This window comes from Ovis aries, chromosome 5, assembly GCF_016772045.2.
Source record: "Ovis aries strain OAR_USU_Benz2616 breed Rambouillet chromosome 5, ARS-UI_Ramb_v3.0, whole genome shotgun sequence".
NCBI lineage: Eukaryota > Metazoa > Chordata > Mammalia > Artiodactyla > Bovidae > Ovis > Ovis aries.
Window position 1 is genome coordinate 83,911,292 of NC_056058.1, and position 21,277 is coordinate 83,932,568.

The following is a 21,277-nucleotide window of genomic DNA, read 5'->3' on the forward strand; positions in this document are numbered from 1 at the left end:
ACTAAGACCAGTTTTTAGCAAAATAACTACTTCAAAAAGTCCTGGCCAAAAACCTTTCTATTTCTATTGTCTAACCTATATGCATTTCAGGGTTCTTAAAAGTCCTCTTAAAAAAAAAAGAAAAAAGGATGCATATCATTTTTTCATACTTAATGTGGCTATAAAAGGCATTTAATACAGGTATTTGCCAAACCCTGTTCTAGATTGACTTGGGAAAAAAAGCTAGCATTCTGTGAATCAATTAACCTAATTTCTGTTTCATGCTTATTATTGTATTCTCTGAATATAGAGTATAGCTGTAGTAAGCAGAGGGCTTCCCCAGTGATTCAGCAGTAAAGACTGCCTGTAATGCAGGAGATGCAGGTTCAATACCTGAGTCGGGAAGATCCCCTGGAAGAGGGCATGGCAACCCACTCCAGTGTTCCTGCCGGTAGAATCCCGTGGACAGAGGGTTAAGAGTCATACACAACTGAATGCTCATGATAGGAGAAGTCAACTAAAGTAACTTTTTTATTGCATAATATTATGAATATAAGAAATTGGATGAACTGGTGAAATACTATGTATCCATTCATATACATATATGAATACATGTAAATCTTTGACAAATGTAAAATGTAAAACATCTTTACCTGTCAAACTTGCTATTTTAAGGGTCATTTCAGTTCAGCTCAGTCACTCAGTTGTGTCCAACTCTTTGCGACCCCATGGTCTGCAGCATGCCAGGCTTCCCTGTCCATCACCAACTCCCAGAGCTTGCTCAAACTCATATCCATCAATAGGTGATGCCATCAAACCATCTCATCCTCTGTCATCTCCTTCTCGTCCTGCCTTCAGTCTTTCCCAGAATCAGGGTCCTTTCCAATGAGTCAGTTCTTCTCATCAGGTGGCTAAAATATTGGAGTTTCAGCTTCAGCATCAGTCCTTGCAATGAATATTCAAGACTCATTTCCTTAAGGATTGACTGGTTTGATCTCCTTGCAGTTCAAGGGACTCTCAAGATTCTTCTCCAACACTACAGTTCAAAAACATCAATTCTTCAGTGTTCAGCTTTCTTTATGGTCCAGCTCTCACATCCATTCATACATAACTACTGGAAAAACCGTAGCTTTGACTAGACAGACCTTCGTCGGCAAAGTAATGTCTCTGCCTTTTAATATGCTGTCTAGGTTGATCATAGCTTTTCTTCCAATTTCATGGCTGCAGTCAGTAATTTTGGAGCCCAAGAAAATAAAGTCTGTCACTGTTTCCATTGTCTCTCCATCTATTTGCCAAGAAGTGATGGGACCAGATGCCTTGATCTTCGTTTTTTAAATGTTGAGTTTTAAGCCAGCTGTTTTAACTCTTTCACTTTCATCAAGAGGCTCTTCAGTTCCTCTTCATTTTCTGCCACAAGGGTGGTGTAATCTGCACATCTGAGGTTAATGATATTTCTCCCAGCAATCTTAATTCTAGCTTGTGCTTCATCTAGCCCAGCATTTTGCATGATGTACTCTGCATATAAATCAAAGAAGGGTGACAATATACAGACTTGATGTACTCCTTTTCCTGATTTGGAACCAGTCCATTGCTCCATGTCTGGTTCCAAATGTTGCATCTTGACCTGCATACAGATTTCTCAGGAGGCAGGTCAGGTGGCCTGGTAGTCCCCTCTCTTTAAGAATTTTAAGGATAATTATATTAAAACCCTGGTGGCTCATATGGTAAAGAATCTACTTGTAATGTGGGAACCCTGGGTTTGATCCATGGGTCAGGAAGATCCCCTGGTGAAGGAAGTGGCAATCCACTCCAGTATTTTTGCCAAGGAAATCCCATGGACAGAGAAGTCTCCCAGGCTACAGTCCATGGGTCATGAATAATCGGACACAACTGATCAACTAACACTTTTACTTTCATATTAAAACCAACTTATCAAAACTCAGTACGGATTTTTATTGTCAGTCTTTGAAGGCTGTGTCTTCCTTCACATTGTAGTGCACTGTCAGTAGAAAGTTGAATATTTTATCAGCTTTTGGAGAAAAGGCAGCATTCTAAGCATAAATAATGGTTGACATACTTTTTTAAAAATAATGAACAGCTTATTTCCACTAAGACAAGAAAATTGCTATTGCAGACAATCAACACTTGTAACTCTAATTGCAGGCATTCTAAAATGCCTGTTTAGGAAAATTACCTTTAGAATATTTAAGGTCTGCTTTGAGATATACAGATTGCAGATTGACAAAATTTTCTCTAGGAAGCAATAAATTATAGATAAATACAGCTTGATCAACAGTTCAAAATAAGTTGCGCCATTAACTTTAAAGAAGGTAAGTATATTTTATTCCATTCCTTTACTTAATGTTTGTTTTAAAACAGTTCAGACATATGTTTGATAGAACTTAACTCAGTATCTCAATCCAGAAATAACTGTCAAATTTAATTCATTGAATGAATTAATTAAACAGGTAAGTAACTAGCAGAGAATATTTATAGAGTCAAAAATAGGTGCTTCATTAAAGGACTGATTTAGAATTATTTTCTTCATTTAAAATGTTAATCATGTTGTATCAAAATTCTTGTGTCATCCCTTGTACCTCTGCCATTTACCTGGGCTTGGTGTTCTTCCTTAAGTGGTTGTAGCATGCTGTGATCGCTTTTTCATTTATTAAGCTTTGTTATAATTACTTTTTGTATTCTCTACTAGCCTGTAACCTACCTTAGAGGTAAGGTCTGTTTTTCTAATAACCTAGCTCCATATCTAGTATTTATCATTGTGCCACATAATACGCACTAAAATTATTTGAATTAATTAATAAACACAGTCATCTGGAATGGAGTGAGTGACTTGGAATAGAGACACTTGAGAGGGCCAGGGAAGGCTGACTCTAGGACATGATAGTACATCCTAAAGATAAGAAGACTTTCATAGAGAGGGAAACGGATATAGCTTGGGCAAAAAGAATACTCAAAGATATGAAAATTACAACCTGAAAATTATTCAGTAAGTCAATAATTCAATATATTTCTAGAGGAAAATGAAAATTTGGATAGTTCCTGCAGTCATTGGTGTTGGTGCCCTGGTCAGTTCCCCTCTGCTTTTCTGGTGCTCCATTGTTATGGGTTAAATTGTACCTCCTAAAAAGATGTCTTGAAGTCAGAACACCTGGTGCCTCTGAATATGACCTTATTTGGATATAAAGTCTTTCCAGATATAATCAAGTTAAGATGAGGCCATTTGGATGTGACTAGTATGGCTGGTTTTCTTTCAAAAAGAAGGAAATCTGGGCACAAGACACACAGAATGTCATGTGACAATTGAGATACAAGCCCACTGTTTGGTCCCCAAAACAATGACAGCACCTCATTCTGTTCCAGTTATGTATTGATGTATTAAAAACCACCCCATGCTTAGTGGTGTAAATAACCATTTCATTATGTTAGGGGAAGTAAGATATACTACAGAATAAAGTTGCGCTGGTGAAATCCACACAGATTCTGATCTTGAAGAACCACATTCATGAGCTCCCCCAAAGTGACTAGATGTCATTATCAGAGACAGACTGCTGAGCTGGGAATACCCATGGTCTCACAAATGTGAAAGCTCTTTTTGGCTGCATCTTGTGTGTCTACATCTGTATCTCTTTTATCCTTTGAAAACAGAATTTAATGACCAGCAAGAAAAACTGAAATCTGCATTACGAGCAGGTAGAACACATTCCTACTACAAAAATCCTGCTTTTTTTAGTCTGGTTAATGTTCAAATTTACACACAGTTGTAATTAAAATGAGATAAAAACATCCATCATTCCTTATGATTTCTGGTCCCATTTATGCATACCTAGGCAAGAATACTCACACACATAGTAAACTGGGCAGTTTTTAATGTGCTGGTAAACAGAGAATGCTAAAGAAATATTAGCCATTTTCCGTTACATTTTTATAACTTCTGAGATGTTCTTTGTACTACACATTATAAAATAAGCATTTGAAATCAATTGGCTGAAAGTATTGACTCATTAGGAAAAACTGAAATCAAGGTAACTAAATGTTGAATATCTTCCAAAACATTCTCTTTTACCCTCTGCTTGCATCAGAGTAAGCTCAAAAGAAACATTGCAATTACCTCTCAGTTCTCACTGTCATGCCTAAAACCAGTCCTCATTTAATAATAAAATGGGATGGATTTTTTAAAGTTATATACTTTGGGAGATTTTTCTTCAGTCCCTTCATACTTTAACTACTTAATCAATTTCTTCCTTTTAAACAAATTACCTCATACTTCAGGAATAAATGTTTGTTTTAAATAAACAAAGTATTAAGATGAATATGGTCACGGTGGTGTAGAAGCTAAGTCATGTTCAACTCTTTGTGACCCCATAGACTGTAGCCCACCAAGCTCCTCTATCCATGAGATTTCTTAGGAAAGAATACTGGAGTGGGTTACCATTTCCTTCTCCAATTAGGCTGAATAAGATGAATGAAATTTCATACTTTATTCTTTTTGTTTCAGTATTGAAGCACTTTTCAGTCCATCTTAGTCTCAAAACCACATTTTAGATTTTACTAACAAAATCTGAAAAGCAGCAAACAAGTTTAAGCATTTTCCTTTTTTTCTTTTCAACTGAAAATTGATGAACTTAGAAACTATAGCTCAGGTCTCTTATAGGCCAGTTGTTATTCAAGGAAAATCTATGCACTGTTAATAAATTTTAGATAACACTGGAAGCCTATATACCTCAATTTTAAAATTAGTTACTTCTTAATAAATACCTAAAATATTGTATCTTATTGAAGAAAAATTAACTACTGTTCATTGTTTGATCATCTCTCCTTTCAAAATAAATTTTTAGACTTAATTTTGTCTTTAAAAATTTTTTTAAGTCTTAATATGCTTATTTCTATAGTTACCAATAGCTCAGTTGGTAAAGAATCCATCTGCAATGCAGGAGACCCCTGTTGCATTACTGGGTTGGGAAGATCCGCTGGAGAAGGAATAGGCTACACATTCCAGTATTCTTGGGTTACCCTTGTGGCTCAGCTGGTAAACAATCCGCCTGCGATGCAGGAGACCTGGGTTCGATCCCTGGATTGGGAAGATCCTCTGGAGAAGGGAAGGGCGTCCAGTGTTCTGGCCTGGAAAATTCCATGGACTATATAGTCCATGGGCTCGCAAAGAGTCGGACATGACTGAATGACTTTCAGTATCACTATAGGCACCAAAGTAAAGTGAAAGGTAACATTAAGGCTTGTGCTAAAATCTGTTTCTTTGTTTCAGTTATCTGTATAACACAAGGAAAAGATATGACCTAAATCCTATATTCCATTTTGACTACCTTTTTACTTTTAATATTATTTCATTATTCCCTTAAAATCATTTTCTGTACTATAACCAAAACATAATATACTACATATTATTAAAGATATGAGGTAGCATTTTCTGGGGGAAATGATTATAAAGTTTCTGTATTTGTTTTCTTCAGCATAGTCAAATTTTCCTTACATTATTTATAATTTTAACTGGCTCATTAATAAAATCACATACCCTTAGACTATGGTATCTAACATTATGTACTGCATTCATAAATAGAATCATTAGAAAAAAAAAAACAGAAAATAAAATTATAAAGTTTCTGCATGGATGCCTTAAATTTTTCTTTAAAGTTTATTTGTATCATGATATGTTTGAAAGAGATTAAAATGATTTAATATTGCCAAGAAACAATAATATTTTATTAAAACTTAATCAAAATATATCATGTTTTCTTATATTTTCAAGTTGTACATACCTTTCTAACCAACATAGAAAAACTGAAACTGTTGGATTGTTTAAAAATTATTATTGAAGATGCTAATTTCAAATACCTAAATAAAAAACTGCTGCTGCTGCTGCTAAGTTGCTTCAGTCGTGTCCGACTCTGTACGACCCCAGAGATGGCAGCCCACCAGGCTCCCCCATCCCTGGGATTCTCTAGGCAAGAATACTGGAGTGGGTTTGCCATTTCCTTCTCCAATGCATGAAAGTGAAAAGTGAAAGTGAAGTCACTCAGTCATGTCTGACTCTTCGCGACCCCATGGACTGTAGCCTACCAGGCTCCTCCGTCCATGGGATTTTCCAGGCAAGAGTACTGGAGTGGGGTGCCATTCCAGTGTAATCTAAAATATGACATATAAATTATACAGTTTCATTCATGCCAAGGAAAGAAACTGTCTAAAATCTACCATAACTTTATAACACTTACATTGTACAGAAATCATCTGAATATTTAAAATTTTGTCCACAACATTCTCTCCTAATTAAACAAAAACAGACACAAAGAGCTGTTTTTCTCCTCATGTCTGAAATTATCTATAGAAGTATTATTATTTCTTTTACTTATGCTTCAGTTTTTGTTACTTTGGACAGTCTTCAAAGAACGTTAATGTTCCAGTATAATGTTAATGGTTTATATATTTAAAACGTATTAATTTTGGATCTCATAAAAGTTTTTTTTTAATCTCAAAAAGAGAATGTGATTTCTGGAATCCTAGAAGGAACACGCAGAAAAGTCACAGAGTGATAGGCATGAAGTAGAGTTCAGAAGCTGAAAGACAAACAACACCATTTCTCTACCTACAGGTTGAGTTTAGTGTAGGTAGAGTTTTCATCCACAACCAGGCGTGACCTTGAAATTAGAAGCTACAAAATCAGTGTAAAGCTTCTAACTTTCTTAGAGTAAAGCTGGAGGGTTATTTTACTATCTTCCTTATACTTAGACTAAGAGAAAAATAACCAGCTATTGTCTGTACTCAGATACCCACTTAAAATATCATCACTGTAAGACTAGGTAACCATGTGCACCAGTGAGGCAAAGAAGACTCAATCTTGTGTCTAGATCCTCCTGTTTCTAGTAATTAAAAACATGTTATGATTTTTTCCCTCTATTAGTTTGAATGTTCTTTCCACCCTACCCCCATTAAGTGGTAAGACCCTTGGAAAGAGAAAAAGGAGTCAAAGACAATTCTCAGATTCTGGGTTGGGATGACCTGGAAATGGAAACTACACCCATAAAAAAGAAAACTGAGAAGAAGAGTAGATTTGAGGTACAGGATGGAGGTAAACTAACATAGGGCTTCCCATGTGGCTCAGTGGTAAAGAATCTGCCTGCCAGTGCAGAAGACACAAGAGATGCAGGTTTAATCCCTGGGTCAGGAATCCCCTGGAGGATAAAAATGGCAACCCACTCTAGTATCCTAGCCTGGGAAATCCCATGGACAGAAGAGCCTGGCAGGCTACAATTCATGGGGCTGCGAAGAGTCAGACATGATTGAGCATGCATGCATGCATGAATGTAACACATTCATTTCTATGGTGCCATTATGGCTTCAAGGGAGGGTTTATCATTAAAACTCTTTAATGATGGCAGCATTGAAGGAAATCAGATTAAGCACAGTAGATAGTCAACCCAGCACCTAAGAGGGAAAGCTAGGAGAACTTTTTATCCTATTATATTTACCAAATCACCTTGTCAGACTTCTTTGGTCTTTATAATTAAGACTTTTGACTCTATCATCTTATTTTCTGGATATATTTAAAGTTGGCATCGTTAATCTTTAACACTTGTTTCTGTAATTTTTTTGTGGAATTCCAACTTACTTAAAGCTGTGAGGTGATTTCAACACTGTGTCTGTATATTTTCCACCGAATTTTCATAGTTTGTATAAAAGAAGGAGAGAAAGCAAAACATCTTGTTCTAAACATTATGCAGGTTTTGCAAATGTTATCTGTTTTCATCTTGCATGTTGTTCTAATCCCTTACTGCTTCCAGATGTGAATGCCCTCCTCTCTAGGTAATCATGCCTTTTAAAAAGGCCTCACATTGTGAATTTAAATAAAATTCTTACTTCTCTTAATATTTATCTAAGCCTTTGTCTCTAGTAGTATAAACAAAGGTTTCACTTTTCTTTTGAGAATGACAGGAAATGCACTGGAATTTTTTATTCCCCTGAAGTCAGGTTTGTCTGCATCCCCAATACTTATGCAAGACTGCTCTCAGAAGTAGATATAACACATCAATCATTTTACTTCAGATAGTAAAAATCTGTGTCCTGGGAAAATCATTTTTAATATATCACCTGTTTTATCAACAATAAATTGCCATTAGCCCTATCCTCTACCACCATTTCCTCCCCCTTAGGACAGGATTTCTACAACAGGAATGAAAAGTGAATGGAAAAACTAAAAACAATCTCAGCTTTTGAGTTTCTGAAAAGACTAGAAAATTTCAGTTAACACAGTTTGAGCAATAGTGATTTTGGATGTCACAAATTTGAAAAACTCAGCAGTGGCCACAGGACTGGAAAAGGTCAGCTTTCATTCCAATCCCAAGGAAAGGCAATGCCAAAGAATGGTCAAACTACCGCACAATTGTGCTCATTACACATGTTACTAAGGTAATGATCAAAATCCTTCTAGCAAGGCTTCAGTAATATGTGAACCAGGAACTTCCAGATGTACAAGCTAGGTTTAGAAAAGGCAGAGGAAGCAAAGATCAAATTGCCAGCATCCGCTGGATCATAGAGAAAGCAGAGGAATTCCAGAAAAACATCTACTTCTGCTTCATTGACTAAGCTAAAGTCTTTGACTGTGTGGATCACAACAAACTGTGGAAAATTTCTTAAAGAGATGGGAATGCCAGACCACCTCACCTGCTTCCTGAGAAGCCTGTATGTGGGTCATCAAGAAGCAACAGTTGTAACCAGACATGGAACAACCAACGGATTCCAAATTGGGAAAGGAGTATATCAAGGCTGTATATTGTCACCCTGCTTATTTAACATACTTGCAGAGTACATCATGCAAAATGCCAGGCTGGATGAATCACAAGCTGGAATAAAGGTTGCTGGGATAAATATAAACAACCTCAGATACGCAGATGATACCACCCCTATGGCAGAAAGTGAAGAGGATCTAGAGTCTCTTGATGAGGGTGTAAGAGTAGAGTGAAGAAGCTAGCTTAAAACTCAACATTCAAAAACTAAGATCATGGCATCCGGTCCCATCACTTCACAGCAAATAGAAGGGGAAAAAGTCAAAACAGCGAAAGATTTTATTTTCTTGGACTCCAAAATCACTGTGAACAGTGACTGCAGCCATGAAATTAAAAGACACTTGCCCTTGAAAGAAAAATTATGACAAACCTAGAGAGTGTGTTAGACATCACTCTGGCAACAAAGGTCTGTATAGTCAAAGCTATGGTTTTGAAATATGACTTAGAAAATCAATAACTTCATATTTGAAATATGATTTAGAAATATCAATAACCTCAAATATGCAGATGACACCACCCTTATGGCAGAAAACAAAGAGGAACTGAAGAGCCTCTTGAAGAAAGTGAAAGAGGAGAGTGAAAAAGTTGGTTAAAAACTTAGCATTCATAAAACTAACATCATGACATCTAATCACATCATTTCATGGCACATAGATAGGGAAACAATGGAAACAGTGACAGACTTTATTTTCTTGAGCTCCAAAATCACTGCAGATGGTGACTGAAGCCATAAAATTAACAGTCACTTACTCTTGGAAGAAAAGTTATGACCAACCTAGATAGCATATTAAAAAGCAGAGACAATACTTTGCTGTCAAAGGTCTGTCTAGTCAAAGCTATGGTTTTTCCAGTAGTCATGTATGGATGTGAGAGTTGGACTGTGAAGAAAGCTGAGCAGTGAAGAGTTGATTTTTTGAACTGTGATGTTGGAGAAAACTCTTGAGAGTCCCTTGGACTGCAAGGAGATCCAACCAGTCCATCCTAAAGGAGATCAGTCCTGGGTGTTCATTGGAAGGACTGATTTTGAAGCTGAAACTCCAATACTTTGGCCACCTCATGCAAAGAGTTGACTCATTGGAAAAGACTCTGACGCTGGGAGGGATTGGGGGCAGGAGGAGAAGGGGACAACAGAGGATGAGATGGCTGGATGGCATCACTGACTCAATGGACATGAGTTTGAGCAAGCTCCAGGAGTTAGTGATGGACAGGGAAGCCTGGAGTGCTGCAGTCCATGGGGTCGCAGAATGAGACACAACTGAGTGACTGAAATGAACTGAACTGATGGTGTTTCTAGTAGTCATATATGGATGTGAGAGTTGGTCAGTAAAGGAGGCTGAGCACTAAAGAATTAATGCTTTTGAACTGTGGTGCTAGAGAAGACTCTTGAGAGTCCCTTGGACAGCAAGGAGATGAAACCAGTCACTCCTAAAGAAAATCAACCCTGAGTATTCACTGGAATGACTGATGCTGAAGCTGAAACTCCAATACTTTGGCCTCCTGATGTGAGGAACTGACTCACTGGAAAAGATCCTGATGCTGGGAAACATTGAAGGCAAAAAGAGAAGAGGACAGCAGAGGATGAGATGGTTAGATAGTATTACCAACTCAATGGACTTGAATTTGAACAAACTCTGGGAAATAACGAAGGATACACCAGGGAAGATGGGCATCCTGAAGCCTGCGGGGTCTCAACAAGTCAAACAGGACTTAGTGACTGAACAGCTAAAGGTAGAACTAAGGATGGGTTCACAGAGAACACAGATTCATACAACAGGAATAAAACAAAAGCATTAATACCACTTTCTGTCTGCCCTGGATTCAGTGTGGAACTGAAGGGAGGATCAACAGAAACTTATAAACATTCAACAGTACAGGTAGTTGAGGGCACACAATGATGGCAGAGAAGAGAGGCAATTTCCTGGTAACTGACGGTTTCCTGATAATTGATGAGCCTGCCTGGTGTCAGTTCCCTCTTATAAGTGGTAGCCTCCTTCTCCCCCTGGGTACTGAGAGTAGTGACATTGCTGTCCTGTCCTTCTTGCCATCTGCTGGCTGCCTCCTGCAGTGGGAGTGTCACTCCAGGATCTTTTGTTGAGAACTTCTAAGATCCCCTATCCAAAAAAACTGTTGGTGTCTCTGTCTCTATCTCTGGGCTCTTTTTTTTGTTTGTTTGTTTGTTTGTTTGTTTCAAGACTGGGCAGTTACAAGGCTTGTAGGCTTGAGGGGTGCAGCTTGATGGTGGTGGTTTAGTCGCGAAGTGGTGTCCAACTCTTGGGACCTCATGAACTGTAGCCTGCCAGGCTCCTCTGTCCATGGGATTCTCCAGGCAAGAATACTGGAGTGGGTAGCCTTTCCCTTCACCAGGTGATCTTCCGAACCCAGGGATTGAACCCAGGTCTCCTGTATTGCTGGTGGATTCTTTACCAACTGAGTCTGCTGTCTGCCTCCTGCAGTGGGAGTGCTGCTCCAGGATCTTTTGTTGAGAACTCCTAAGATCCCCTCGGAGAAGGCAATGGCAACCCACCCCAGTACTCTTGCCTGGAAAATCCCAAGCACGAAGGAGCCTGGTAGGCTGCAGTCCATGGGGTCGCTAAGAGTCGGGCACAACTGAGCGACTTTACTTTCACTTTTCACTTTCATGCATTGGAGAAGGAAATGGCAACCCACTCCAGTGTTCTTGCCTGGAGAATCCCAGGGATAGGGGAGCCTGGTGGGCTGCGGTCTATCGGGTTGCACAGAGTCGGACACGACTGAAGCGACTTAGCAGCAGCAGCAGCAGCAGCCTAAGATCCCCTATCCAATAAACTGTTGATGTCTCTATCTCTGGGTTCTGTGTTTTTTTTTTTTTTGTTGTTGTTGTTTGGTTTTGAGGCTGGGCAGTAACATGGCTTGCAGCCTTGAGGGGTACAGTTTAATAGCCTTTTAACAACCCTATATAGTAAGTAACATTACTGTCCCCATTTGAAAGATGAGGAAGGAACTTGCAACTTGCCAAAACTAAAAACAGTCAGGGTAGATCTTTCATTTGAGCCCATGTCATTCTGATTCCAGGTACAGTATATTGCCTGAAGTGTGCAGATCTGGCATAATGTGCAGAATAGGAAGTTACAAGATTATGAGCATCTGCAGCACTGTAGTAAAGCCCCAAGGTAATATATAACCACAGGATGTTGAATTCTTACAGAGGTACTCCATAAGATTTCAGCAAGAAACGAGAAGGTCTCTGCAGAGGAGATGCTGTACTTAACCAAACCAATTTCCTCTCAGACACACAGAAGTCTGTATATCATTTAATTGGGTTTGGATAATGGTGATAGCATGTCATTGGTTTTAACTGGGTTTGGATAATGGTGGTAGCATGTGATTGGTTTTAATAGAATATAGGCACAAGTAACGCATGCCACCTTGTTATTCATAGCATTCATTACCTTCGTAGCACGGCGGCAGGCAGGGTCAATCCAGAAGACTGAGTGAGACCCAAGAAGATGGTGACACTAGGGTTACCAAATGGAAGATTGCAAGCCGAACATCTGATCCAGATGGAGACATAAGCAAGAAATTCATCTTCATCGTGTTAAGCCATTAAAATCTGGGGCTCATTTGTTACATTAGCTAGCTTTAATTGCCTTACCTAGCCCAGGTTCTATAAAGCAAAGAGCAAGATCAATAAAGTAACACTACAACAACTTTCTCTGTGAGGAGAATTCATGATTTATTAGCTTATTTACATGTGCTAATACTGTTCCAGAAAACATTTGAGGTATTGAACAAAGACACATACTATAGAGTATGATAAAATAAAATTGGATAGAAAAGTGAAGCAAAGCTAAATAAATCAAGAAGAGAAGATGGAGCTAAGAGTAAAGTACACAAAATACCTTCACAGTCTCCCCAGGAGGTAGGCCATACATTCGGCTCTAAGCTCTCTGCGGAGTCACTTCAGTCGCATCCAACTTTGTACGACCCCACAGGCGGCAGCTCACCAGGCTTCCCCGTCCCTGGGATTCTCCAGGCAAGAACACTGGAGTGGGTTGCCGTTTCCTTCTCCAATGCCAAAAAGTGAAGAGTGAAAGTGAAGTCACTCAGTCGTGTCCGACTCCTAGCGACCCCATGGACCGCAGCCCACCAGGCTCCGCCGTCCATGGGATTTTCCAGGCAAGAGTACTGGAGTGGGGTGCCATTGCCTTCTCCCTAAGATCTCTAAGAATCACTATATGGGGAAAAAATTGCAATAAAATTTGTTATTCATAGCATTCATAAGGAAAAAGCAAATCAGCTACTCAGAAGAAGCATGTTTATTTTAGTTCTAAGACCAGAGAGAAATTTCTCCTATGGGTCCTCATAAAAATGACACCATGAAATACATTGAAACATATCCTCAGAGGGAAAACAAAATCCTCACAGTAAACACAGCAATGAGTTTCATAAGTCTGTTGTTTAAAAAAAAAAATCCCTTAGTACAAACTGGTAAGAAGATGCTGAGTCCAGTTTAGGACAAAGATAGAGTTTTTAATGCTGTTAGTGAGGGTATAGATTATCTGAGAGATGTGAAGAGAACTGGGAAATTAAACCTAACCCATTTTGTATAATTTTATAATTAGTTGAAATATTTAAAGGAACTGTTTGTGAGTTCACTAATAATTTACTCAAAATGCATAAATGTTATCTCAAGAAAATCCTATTTCTCTTAATTATAAGCCCAAACTGAAAAGCCAGATACAAAAGCTATTATAGCATAAACAAACACATCTTTCTGGACTGTATTAACCATGTCATTGCCAGTCCACTGTCTAGAGGAACAAAGTGCCTTTGATTGGAACCCTGAAATCTCACCTGAATCTGGTAGACATATACCAGCACTTCATATGCATTGATTAGCAGAAAAATAGCTTAGTTATAGACCAAGATTTCCAGATAGTCCTTAATGTGCACAGTTCTTTACAAAACAAAACAACATAAGTATTGCAACAAAGTTGGTTTGTTTTCAAATATCTCCTATGTTTTACTTACTTCTATCAAAAAAGGATTTTTTAGAATGATGCATTGAATTCGTTTTCAGTATTCCCTTCCTCATTTAAATTATGTGTTTCCCTAAAATAAATGAATGAAACTATTTAATCATTCAGTATTACAGTTATAGACACAAGCAGGAAATGCCATAGTGAATTTAAAGAAACCTGGCCAGAGCAATACAAGGTATCACTGTAAATTAAATCAAGAAGGAGATGGCCCATAAACATAAATACAGTCAGTGATTTTCAAATTGAGAAATGTCAGTTTCTGTGTTCACCTTGTAAAAATGTATCTAACTATACTTGGCAATTCTCAATGACAAATAATTAAACTACAAATTGGTCTTCAAAAAATGAATCATTCTTAAACTTTCATTGAGATTAAGCAATAAATTTGGAATGAAAAATATGATATGCTTTTAGGGAAAAATTAGTATTTAATAGTAATAAAATAAGATGAGTAAAATATACAATTTGATCATATAAACATTTTATTTTTTTTTGCAGAAATTTTTCTCACCGTTGGTCATCACTAAATCATTCAGAAGACTGGCAGAATATTCTCCAACTGTAACTGCCTCAGTGGAATCACATTTTATTCTTTCCTAAAACCAGGGTTTTTTTCTTTTCTTTTCTTTCTACAAATGTAAAAATTTTTAAAGGCTAGCACGATATTCTGATTTTAATTCTACAGTAGCAGGAATTTCTAAAAACTTGAGAAAAAAAAAAAAACTTGTTAACTTGAGTTTTAAATGTAGAACAGAAACATAAACTTTTTCAGTAAACAATTTATTTTTGAATTCTAACCTACTTTCTAAAAATCTAATGTAGTAGCTGTTGAGAGACATGACATATACTGTTCTTTAATTTCTAGATATATTTTTCTATATAATGCAATTTCAGTCTCCAAAGATTCATGTGGGTCTAGAAAGAACATTGCTCACTCTATGATATATGCCCTATTCACTATTAAAATAATTGGATTTTATTTTTTAAATACAACCTGGGAGTAAACCCCGTGTCCCGAAAGATCTTTTCTGTTTTGTTCGAATCCATGAAATGTCTCATTTCTCTTGAAATTCACTTTATAGCAAAAGAGTATCATACTGAATCGAAAAGTTCTCAAAGATGATATGCATTTTCCTTGCCAGTCACTATGACTGAATTTAGAATGTTAGGTTATGTGTATAAGAAATTGTGTATGGTACCTGTTCCAGATCTCTACACCTTTATAATAAACTATCCCAAAATTTAACATCTTAAAACAATGTATTATTTTCTTTTATATGTCTGGAGGCTGATAGGTTCAGCTGAGCAGTTGTTGTTCCAGTTATTTACTGGTGCATAACAAACTACCTCAAACTAACTGGCTTGAAAGAATGACCATCTAATTATGTCTCACAAATCTGTAAATTAGCATTTTGGGCAAGACTAAACTGGGCATCTCTTCTCTACACAGCACTGACTGAGGTCCTTCAGTGTTATTCAGCTAGCAGCTGGACTGGACTGGATTGGACTGGAGAATCCAAGATACCTTTACTCACATACTTGACTACTAAGCTGATGCCCCACTTTTTTTCCAATGAATTCTTGAGTACTCTCCAGGGGGCCTCTCCAACAGAGTAATCAAACTTCTTAACATGAACTTCAGAGTTGCTAGGAGAAACCTTCCAAAGACAGGGAAAGAAGCTGCCAATTTCGTGAGGACTGGGCAGGATACTAACACAGCATCACATATCAAATTCTCTTGGTCAAAAGAGTCACACAGAGTCCATCCAGATTCAGGGAGAAAAGGAATATCCCCCTCCCATCCCATGTCATGATAAAATGAGTTCACAGAGCCCATGAGGGGCAGATAATTTCAAAGCCATACAGAATTTCTCCTATAGTTCCCTTTGGAGTTAACTGACAGATACACAGAGGAGAATCAATTAATATGAATTAGAAGTAACAATGAACCAAATATATAGGAGGCATTATGTACATTAGAATGAAAAAGAAAATTCAGAAAACCTTAACTATTAACTGTGAAAACATTTCCCTGCTGCTGTTGCTGCTGCTGCTAAGTTGCTTCAGTCATGTCTGACTCTGTGAGACCCCCATAGACGGCAGCCCACCAGGCTCCTCCGTCTCTGGGATTCTCCAGGCAAGAACACTGGAGTGGGTTGCCATTTCCTTCTCCAAGGCATGAAAGTAAAAAGTGAAAGTGAAGTTGCTCAGTCGTGTCCGACTCTTAGCGACCTCATGGACTGCAGCCTACCAGGCTCCTCCGTCCATGGGATTTTCCAGGCAAGAGTACTGGAGTGGGTTGCCATTGCCTTCTCCGAAACATAAATCAGAATCCTTTAATAGATAAAGACATTGATGGGGACTTTAAAAAAACCCGAATATCATATAGTCTCTGTCAATAAGGAGAAAACACCAGTTATGCTTTACATGTATCTCTACTCAGTTACAAGCTCCTTGTAGAAATAAAATTTCTTCACTTTATATTTTTTGTGTTTTGATCTAAGTGAAACATGACTTTTCTCTTTTAAAAGATAAAGAAAGATGAAAGCATGCACTTTATATCCAGTTTTCAAAGACTGAAATCTTAATCAACTTTGTTTACTGATGCTGCATAAGTGAGTCCTCTGTGCACTCTGCCACAGATGAATAATGTAAAACTTAGGTCAGCACAGACCTCCCCGCTGGCTCAGACAGTGGCTCATTGTCTTGCTTACAATGCGGGAGACCTGGGTTCAATCCCTGGGTCGGGAAGATAACTCTGGAAAAGGCAATGTAAACCCACTCCAGTACTCTTGCCGGGAAAATCCCAAGGACAGTGGAGCCTGGTAGGCTACAGTCCATGGGGTCACAAAGAGTCAGACACGACTGAGCGACTTCACTTTCCCTTTCTTTCACTTTTCACAATTTAACTGAATGCTGCTTTCCTGGCCTCCTTTATCACCAATTTCTTCCCAATACACACTAATCAGAGACTAACAGCAGTGAGTTAGTGAAAGTTTCTCAGTTGTGTCCAGCTGTTTGTGACCCCATGGACTATACAGTCCATGGAATTCTCCAGGTAGGAATACTGAAGTGAGTTCAGGTGAGTTCAGTTGCTCAGTCCCATCGTGTCAGACTCTTTGCGATGCCATGGACTGCAGCATGTCAGGCTTCCCTGTCCATCACCAACTCCCAGAGTCTGCTCAAACTCATGCCCATTGAGTCAGTGATGCCATCCAACCATCTCAAGAGTCTTTTCCAACACCACAGTTCAAAAGCATCAATTCTTCAGCGCTCAGCTTTCTTCACAGTGCAACTCTCACATCCATACACGACCACAGGAAAAACCATAGCCCTGACTAGACGGACCTTTGTTGGCAAAGTAATGTCTCTGCTTTTCAATATGCTATCTAGGTTGGTCATAACTTTTCTTCCAAGGAGTAAGTGTCTTTTAATTTCATGGCTGCAGTCACCATCTGCAGTGATTTGGGGGCCCAAAAAATAAAGTCTGACACTGTTTCCACTGTTTCCTCATCTATTTTCCATGAAGCAACAGGATCAGGTGCCATAATCTTCATTTTCTGAATGTTGAGCTTTAAGCCAACTTTTTCACTCTCCTCTTTCACTTTCATCAAGTGGCTTTCTAGTTCCTCTTCACTTTCTGCCATAAGGGTGGTGTCATCTGCATACCTGAGGTTATTGATATTTCTCCTGGCAGTCTTCATTCCAGCTTGTGTTTCTTCCAGCATTTCTCATGATGTACTCTGCATAGAAGTTAAATAAGCAGGGTGACAATATACTGCCTTGACATACTCCTTTTCCTATTTGGAACCAGTGTGTTGTTCCATGTCCAGTTCTAACTGTTGCTTCCTGACCTGCATATAGGTTTCTCAAGAGGCAGGTCAGGTGGTCTGTATTCCCATCTCTTGAAGAATTTTCTACAGTTTATTGTGATCCACACAGTCAAAGATTTTGGCATAGTCAATAAAGCAGAAATAGATGTTTTTCTGGAACTCTCTTGCTTTTCCCATGATCCAGCGGATGTTGGCAATTTGATCTCTGGTTCCTCTGCCTTTTCTAAAACCAGCTTGAACATCTGGAATTTCACAGTTCACGTGTTGCTGAAGCCTGGCTTGGAGAATTTTGAGCATTGCTTTACTAGCGTGTGAGATGAGTGCAATGGTGCGGTAATTTGAGCATTCTTTGGCACTGCCTTTCTTTGGGATTGGAATAAAAACTGACCTTTTCCAGTCCTGTGGCCACTGCTGAGTTTTCCCAACAAGCCACACTAACGCTAGCCTTGAGTTTTCTCTGCCCTCTTTCCCTATTTGTGTTGCATTTAGTTCTCTATACTTTCAAGGGGGACTTCCCTTGTGGCTTAGTAAAGAATCTACCTGCAATGCGGGAGACCAAGGTTCGACCCCTGGGATGGGAAGATCCCCTGGAGAAGGGAATGACAATCCACTTCAGTATTCTTGCCTGGAGAATTCTATGGACAGAGGAGTCTAGGGGGAAGTCCGACAGGACTGAGCAACTACGCTTACTTCCAATAACCCTTCCCTTGGCACTTCAACTCAGTATTCTCTCTGAAATCCTTTGCACTGCATATTATTTGATTATTTGTTGTTATGTTTTCTTCACACATCTCATAGCGACATAGTAGTGCAAATTAGAAACACTTAGCATACAGTCACAAAAAAAGAAAAGGGAGAGGTTTATTTTCCTTTTTCATAAACTAGAACATACGTAAACTGCTTCGTTAACTTCAGTAAAATCGTTTTAGAAACAAACCTAAAGAACTCAGCTCTAAAAGAATCACCGCGAGAATCTGCTGCCAGACTACGTTTCCCACAATCCTTCAGGGCCGACAATGCGCCGCTGTGCTCTAAACTACAATTCCCATAATCCTTAGAACGCCGTTTTCTCGCGTTTTCCGAGAACTGTGCCGCATTTCCCATCTTCCCTTTCGATCCTTGCAGTTAGAGGAGCAAGGTCGTGAGGCAAAAAGCGGTAGTTTTGCAGCCGCCATTTCTTCCACCTCCGGTCTCTGGATCTTTTGTAGAGCGTCCAACAGCGCTATGTTGGGACAGGGCATCCGGAGGTTCACAACCTCTGTGATTCGTCGGAGCCACTATGAGGAGGGTCCAGGGAAGGTTAGTATGGAAGGGGCCTGTTTCGTTGGGTAGGGGGCACTTGGGCGCGACCGACTGAACTCCGAGTCCTACTATGCGACGTGAAGAGAGAAATGAGAAGCCAGGGTTTTGAACTGGGACGTCGACTAGCATTCGGCTTCCCCCAGGGACCCGGGAGAAAGTTCAGGAGTGTTACTGCGCGCTGTAGTCATGAATAGGCTTCAGTAAAGGAAGCCAGAGGTCTTACCTCGCTCTAGCGCTCCCCCCATTTCCCCTGCGCGCCCCACCCTGCCCTTCAAAATTCGGGGACCTTAGAACCTCTGACTGCAGGTATTGTGGCTTAAAACCTAGCTAAAGGTCACCGGCTTCGAAATGAAGGTCATTGAAAACTCGGGGTTGTGAGGGCCTATGATGTGGGGCTAGTCTTAAACGAATTGACGAAATTAGAAGTATTAACCGTCCTTGAAGTTGGTTTTAGCTTTAATTATAAATAGCTTCAAGCGGGTAGTTAGCTGTAACAGCCTCCTCGGGTTATCCTGAGGCCTAGAAAGGGTGTAGAGAGAGTCAGGAAAGCCAGGAATTTTTTTTACCATATAGTGTTTGCGGTGAAGGTCATATGATTTTAAAGATGTTTAAAAGTGCTATGATTAAGTTGCCCAGTATTCCATACATAGCAATGGTGGACCAGGATTTTTATCCAAGCAGTCTTGTTCCAGAGCTCAGGTATTTGACCAGGCATACATAACCTGATTATATGAAAATTAGCATTTCCTCTGTACTTATTTTTAATTGTAAAATCAGATGGTTTGAAGTTCAATATTTGTTGTTTGTTCTCTTTTGTTCCCAACAGAATATACCATTTTCAGTGGAAAACAAGTGGAGGTTACTAGCTATGATGACTTTGTTCTTTGGGTCTGGATTTGCTGCACCTTTCTTTATCGTAAGACACCAACTGCTTAAAAAGTAATCCATGAGAAAGGTAAATTTAATGGAATTAAAACCTTCGCAGAGGTTTCTCCTTTATTCCTTTCTTCCCTTACCACCTACCCCCTCAAAATCACAAATACTGAAGTTAAGCAGCCATGTGACATTGGTGGGAGACAGGTTAAACCTGTAGACAAACATATCTTTGCCTGAAAGCCAGTGATTATTGAATGCTGCTGTTTATTAGGCACACGTAATATTAATAGGCTCAGATTGCTTCCCAGGCAAGACTGTGAGGTATTAACCTGATTTGAAACCAAAAAAAAAAAAGTCAGCTTGCATAGTATTCCATAGCTAGCAGTGGTGGACCAGGAATTCTATCCAGGCAGTCTTCTTCCAGAGCTGAGGTTCTTGACCAGGAAAAGTTCTAATAAACTGATTAATGTTCATCTGTCTTGAGGGCGGTATATGTTAGTATCTACGTGAAGGAATCATGTGTGCTGCAAGATTATTAGAGTCCCTGAGTAAGAAGGAAATGGCAAACCACTCCAGTATTCTTGCCTGGAAAATCCCATTGACCGAGGAGCCTGGTGGGCTATATTCCATGAGATCTCAAGAGTCAGACCCGACTTAGCAACTAAAGCACCACTGAGTGAGAAGATTAATATTGTAATTAGAATTTTCATCAAAAACAACACTATAGGAGGCTCTGTGGGTTTGTTGGAATACATTCCAAAATATACTTTAGAAAAGAAGGACTTCACTTGTCTTACTTTAGAAGGGAAATGATTTACCCAAGCCATTACTTGTTGCATATGATGAAGCAAATCAGTATGAGTAAAATCATGATACTGTAAACGCTTTCTGATGCACCAGTCATAAATTGAAGGACAGACAATATATTAATGAAACTGCATGATTTCTGTTAAATTTGAGTTTAAGTGTCATTAATTTTGTGTTTTTATTCACAGATAGGAAGAGGAGCATATTAAGAGGTGCAGTCTCTTAAAAGGATCAGTCCCTTGAACTCAGCATCCTAAATATGTTTGTAAATAAACTTATGGCATAAATCCTTAATGCCTCTTCTCTGAAATATGGAACATGATAATTGAACATGTGCTTACATTTTGTTTGGGTAATATTGCATTATTAGTTTCTTAATTAAATATGTATTTGATTTAGCTTGTTTCTTGGTCTTAAAATCCGATTTTTTTGTTTTGATTCATGGGTCAGGAATTTGTCAGCAGTTCATATAAAAGAGAAGTGCAGACTTATCGTGTGATTTTTATTTTAAAGGGAGGAAAAAAAGATGTCTTTTTAGTCTTTATTTAATTTTTTTTTTTTACTTTGAAGGAGTAGATTCATTTTTCCCCATGAGTGATAATTAGTTAAACATTAGGAAAATCAGTAGTGTATGGGGATTTTAAGTTCA

General features: G+C 38.8%; 1 protein-coding gene and 1 non-coding gene across 2 annotated transcripts; both read left to right on the plus strand.

Annotated features, from left to right (window-relative positions):
- Positions 1 to 18,764: 18,764 nt before the first annotated feature.
- LOC114114909 (cytochrome c oxidase subunit 7C, mitochondrial) lies at positions 18,765 to 21,033 on the plus strand. The gene is made up of 3 exons (XM_027970499.3): positions 18,765 to 18,942; positions 19,772 to 19,900; positions 20,817 to 21,033. Exons 1-2 carry the CDS (start codon positions 18,868 to 18,870, stop codon positions 19,886 to 19,888), a joined length of 192 nt encoding a protein of 63 aa, XP_027826300.1. The 5' UTR covers positions 18,765 to 18,867; the 3' UTR covers positions 19,889 to 19,900; positions 20,817 to 21,033.
- LOC114115081 (small nucleolar RNA Z39) lies at positions 20,655 to 20,717 on the plus strand. The gene has a single exon (XR_003589579.1). It is a non-coding gene; the product is annotated as a small nucleolar RNA Z39 (small nucleolar RNA).
- Positions 21,034 to 21,277: the final 244 nt, after the last annotated feature.

Coding starts and splice junctions, on each gene's coding strand:
- LOC114114909 (XM_027970499.3), top strand. CDS start 18,868: ATGTTGGGACAGGGCATCCGGAGGTTCACAACCTCTGTGATTCGTCGG. Junction 18,943..19,771: donor ATGAGGAGGGTCCAGGGAAG/GTTAGTATGGAA, acceptor TGTTCCCAACAG/AATATACCATTTTCAGTGGA.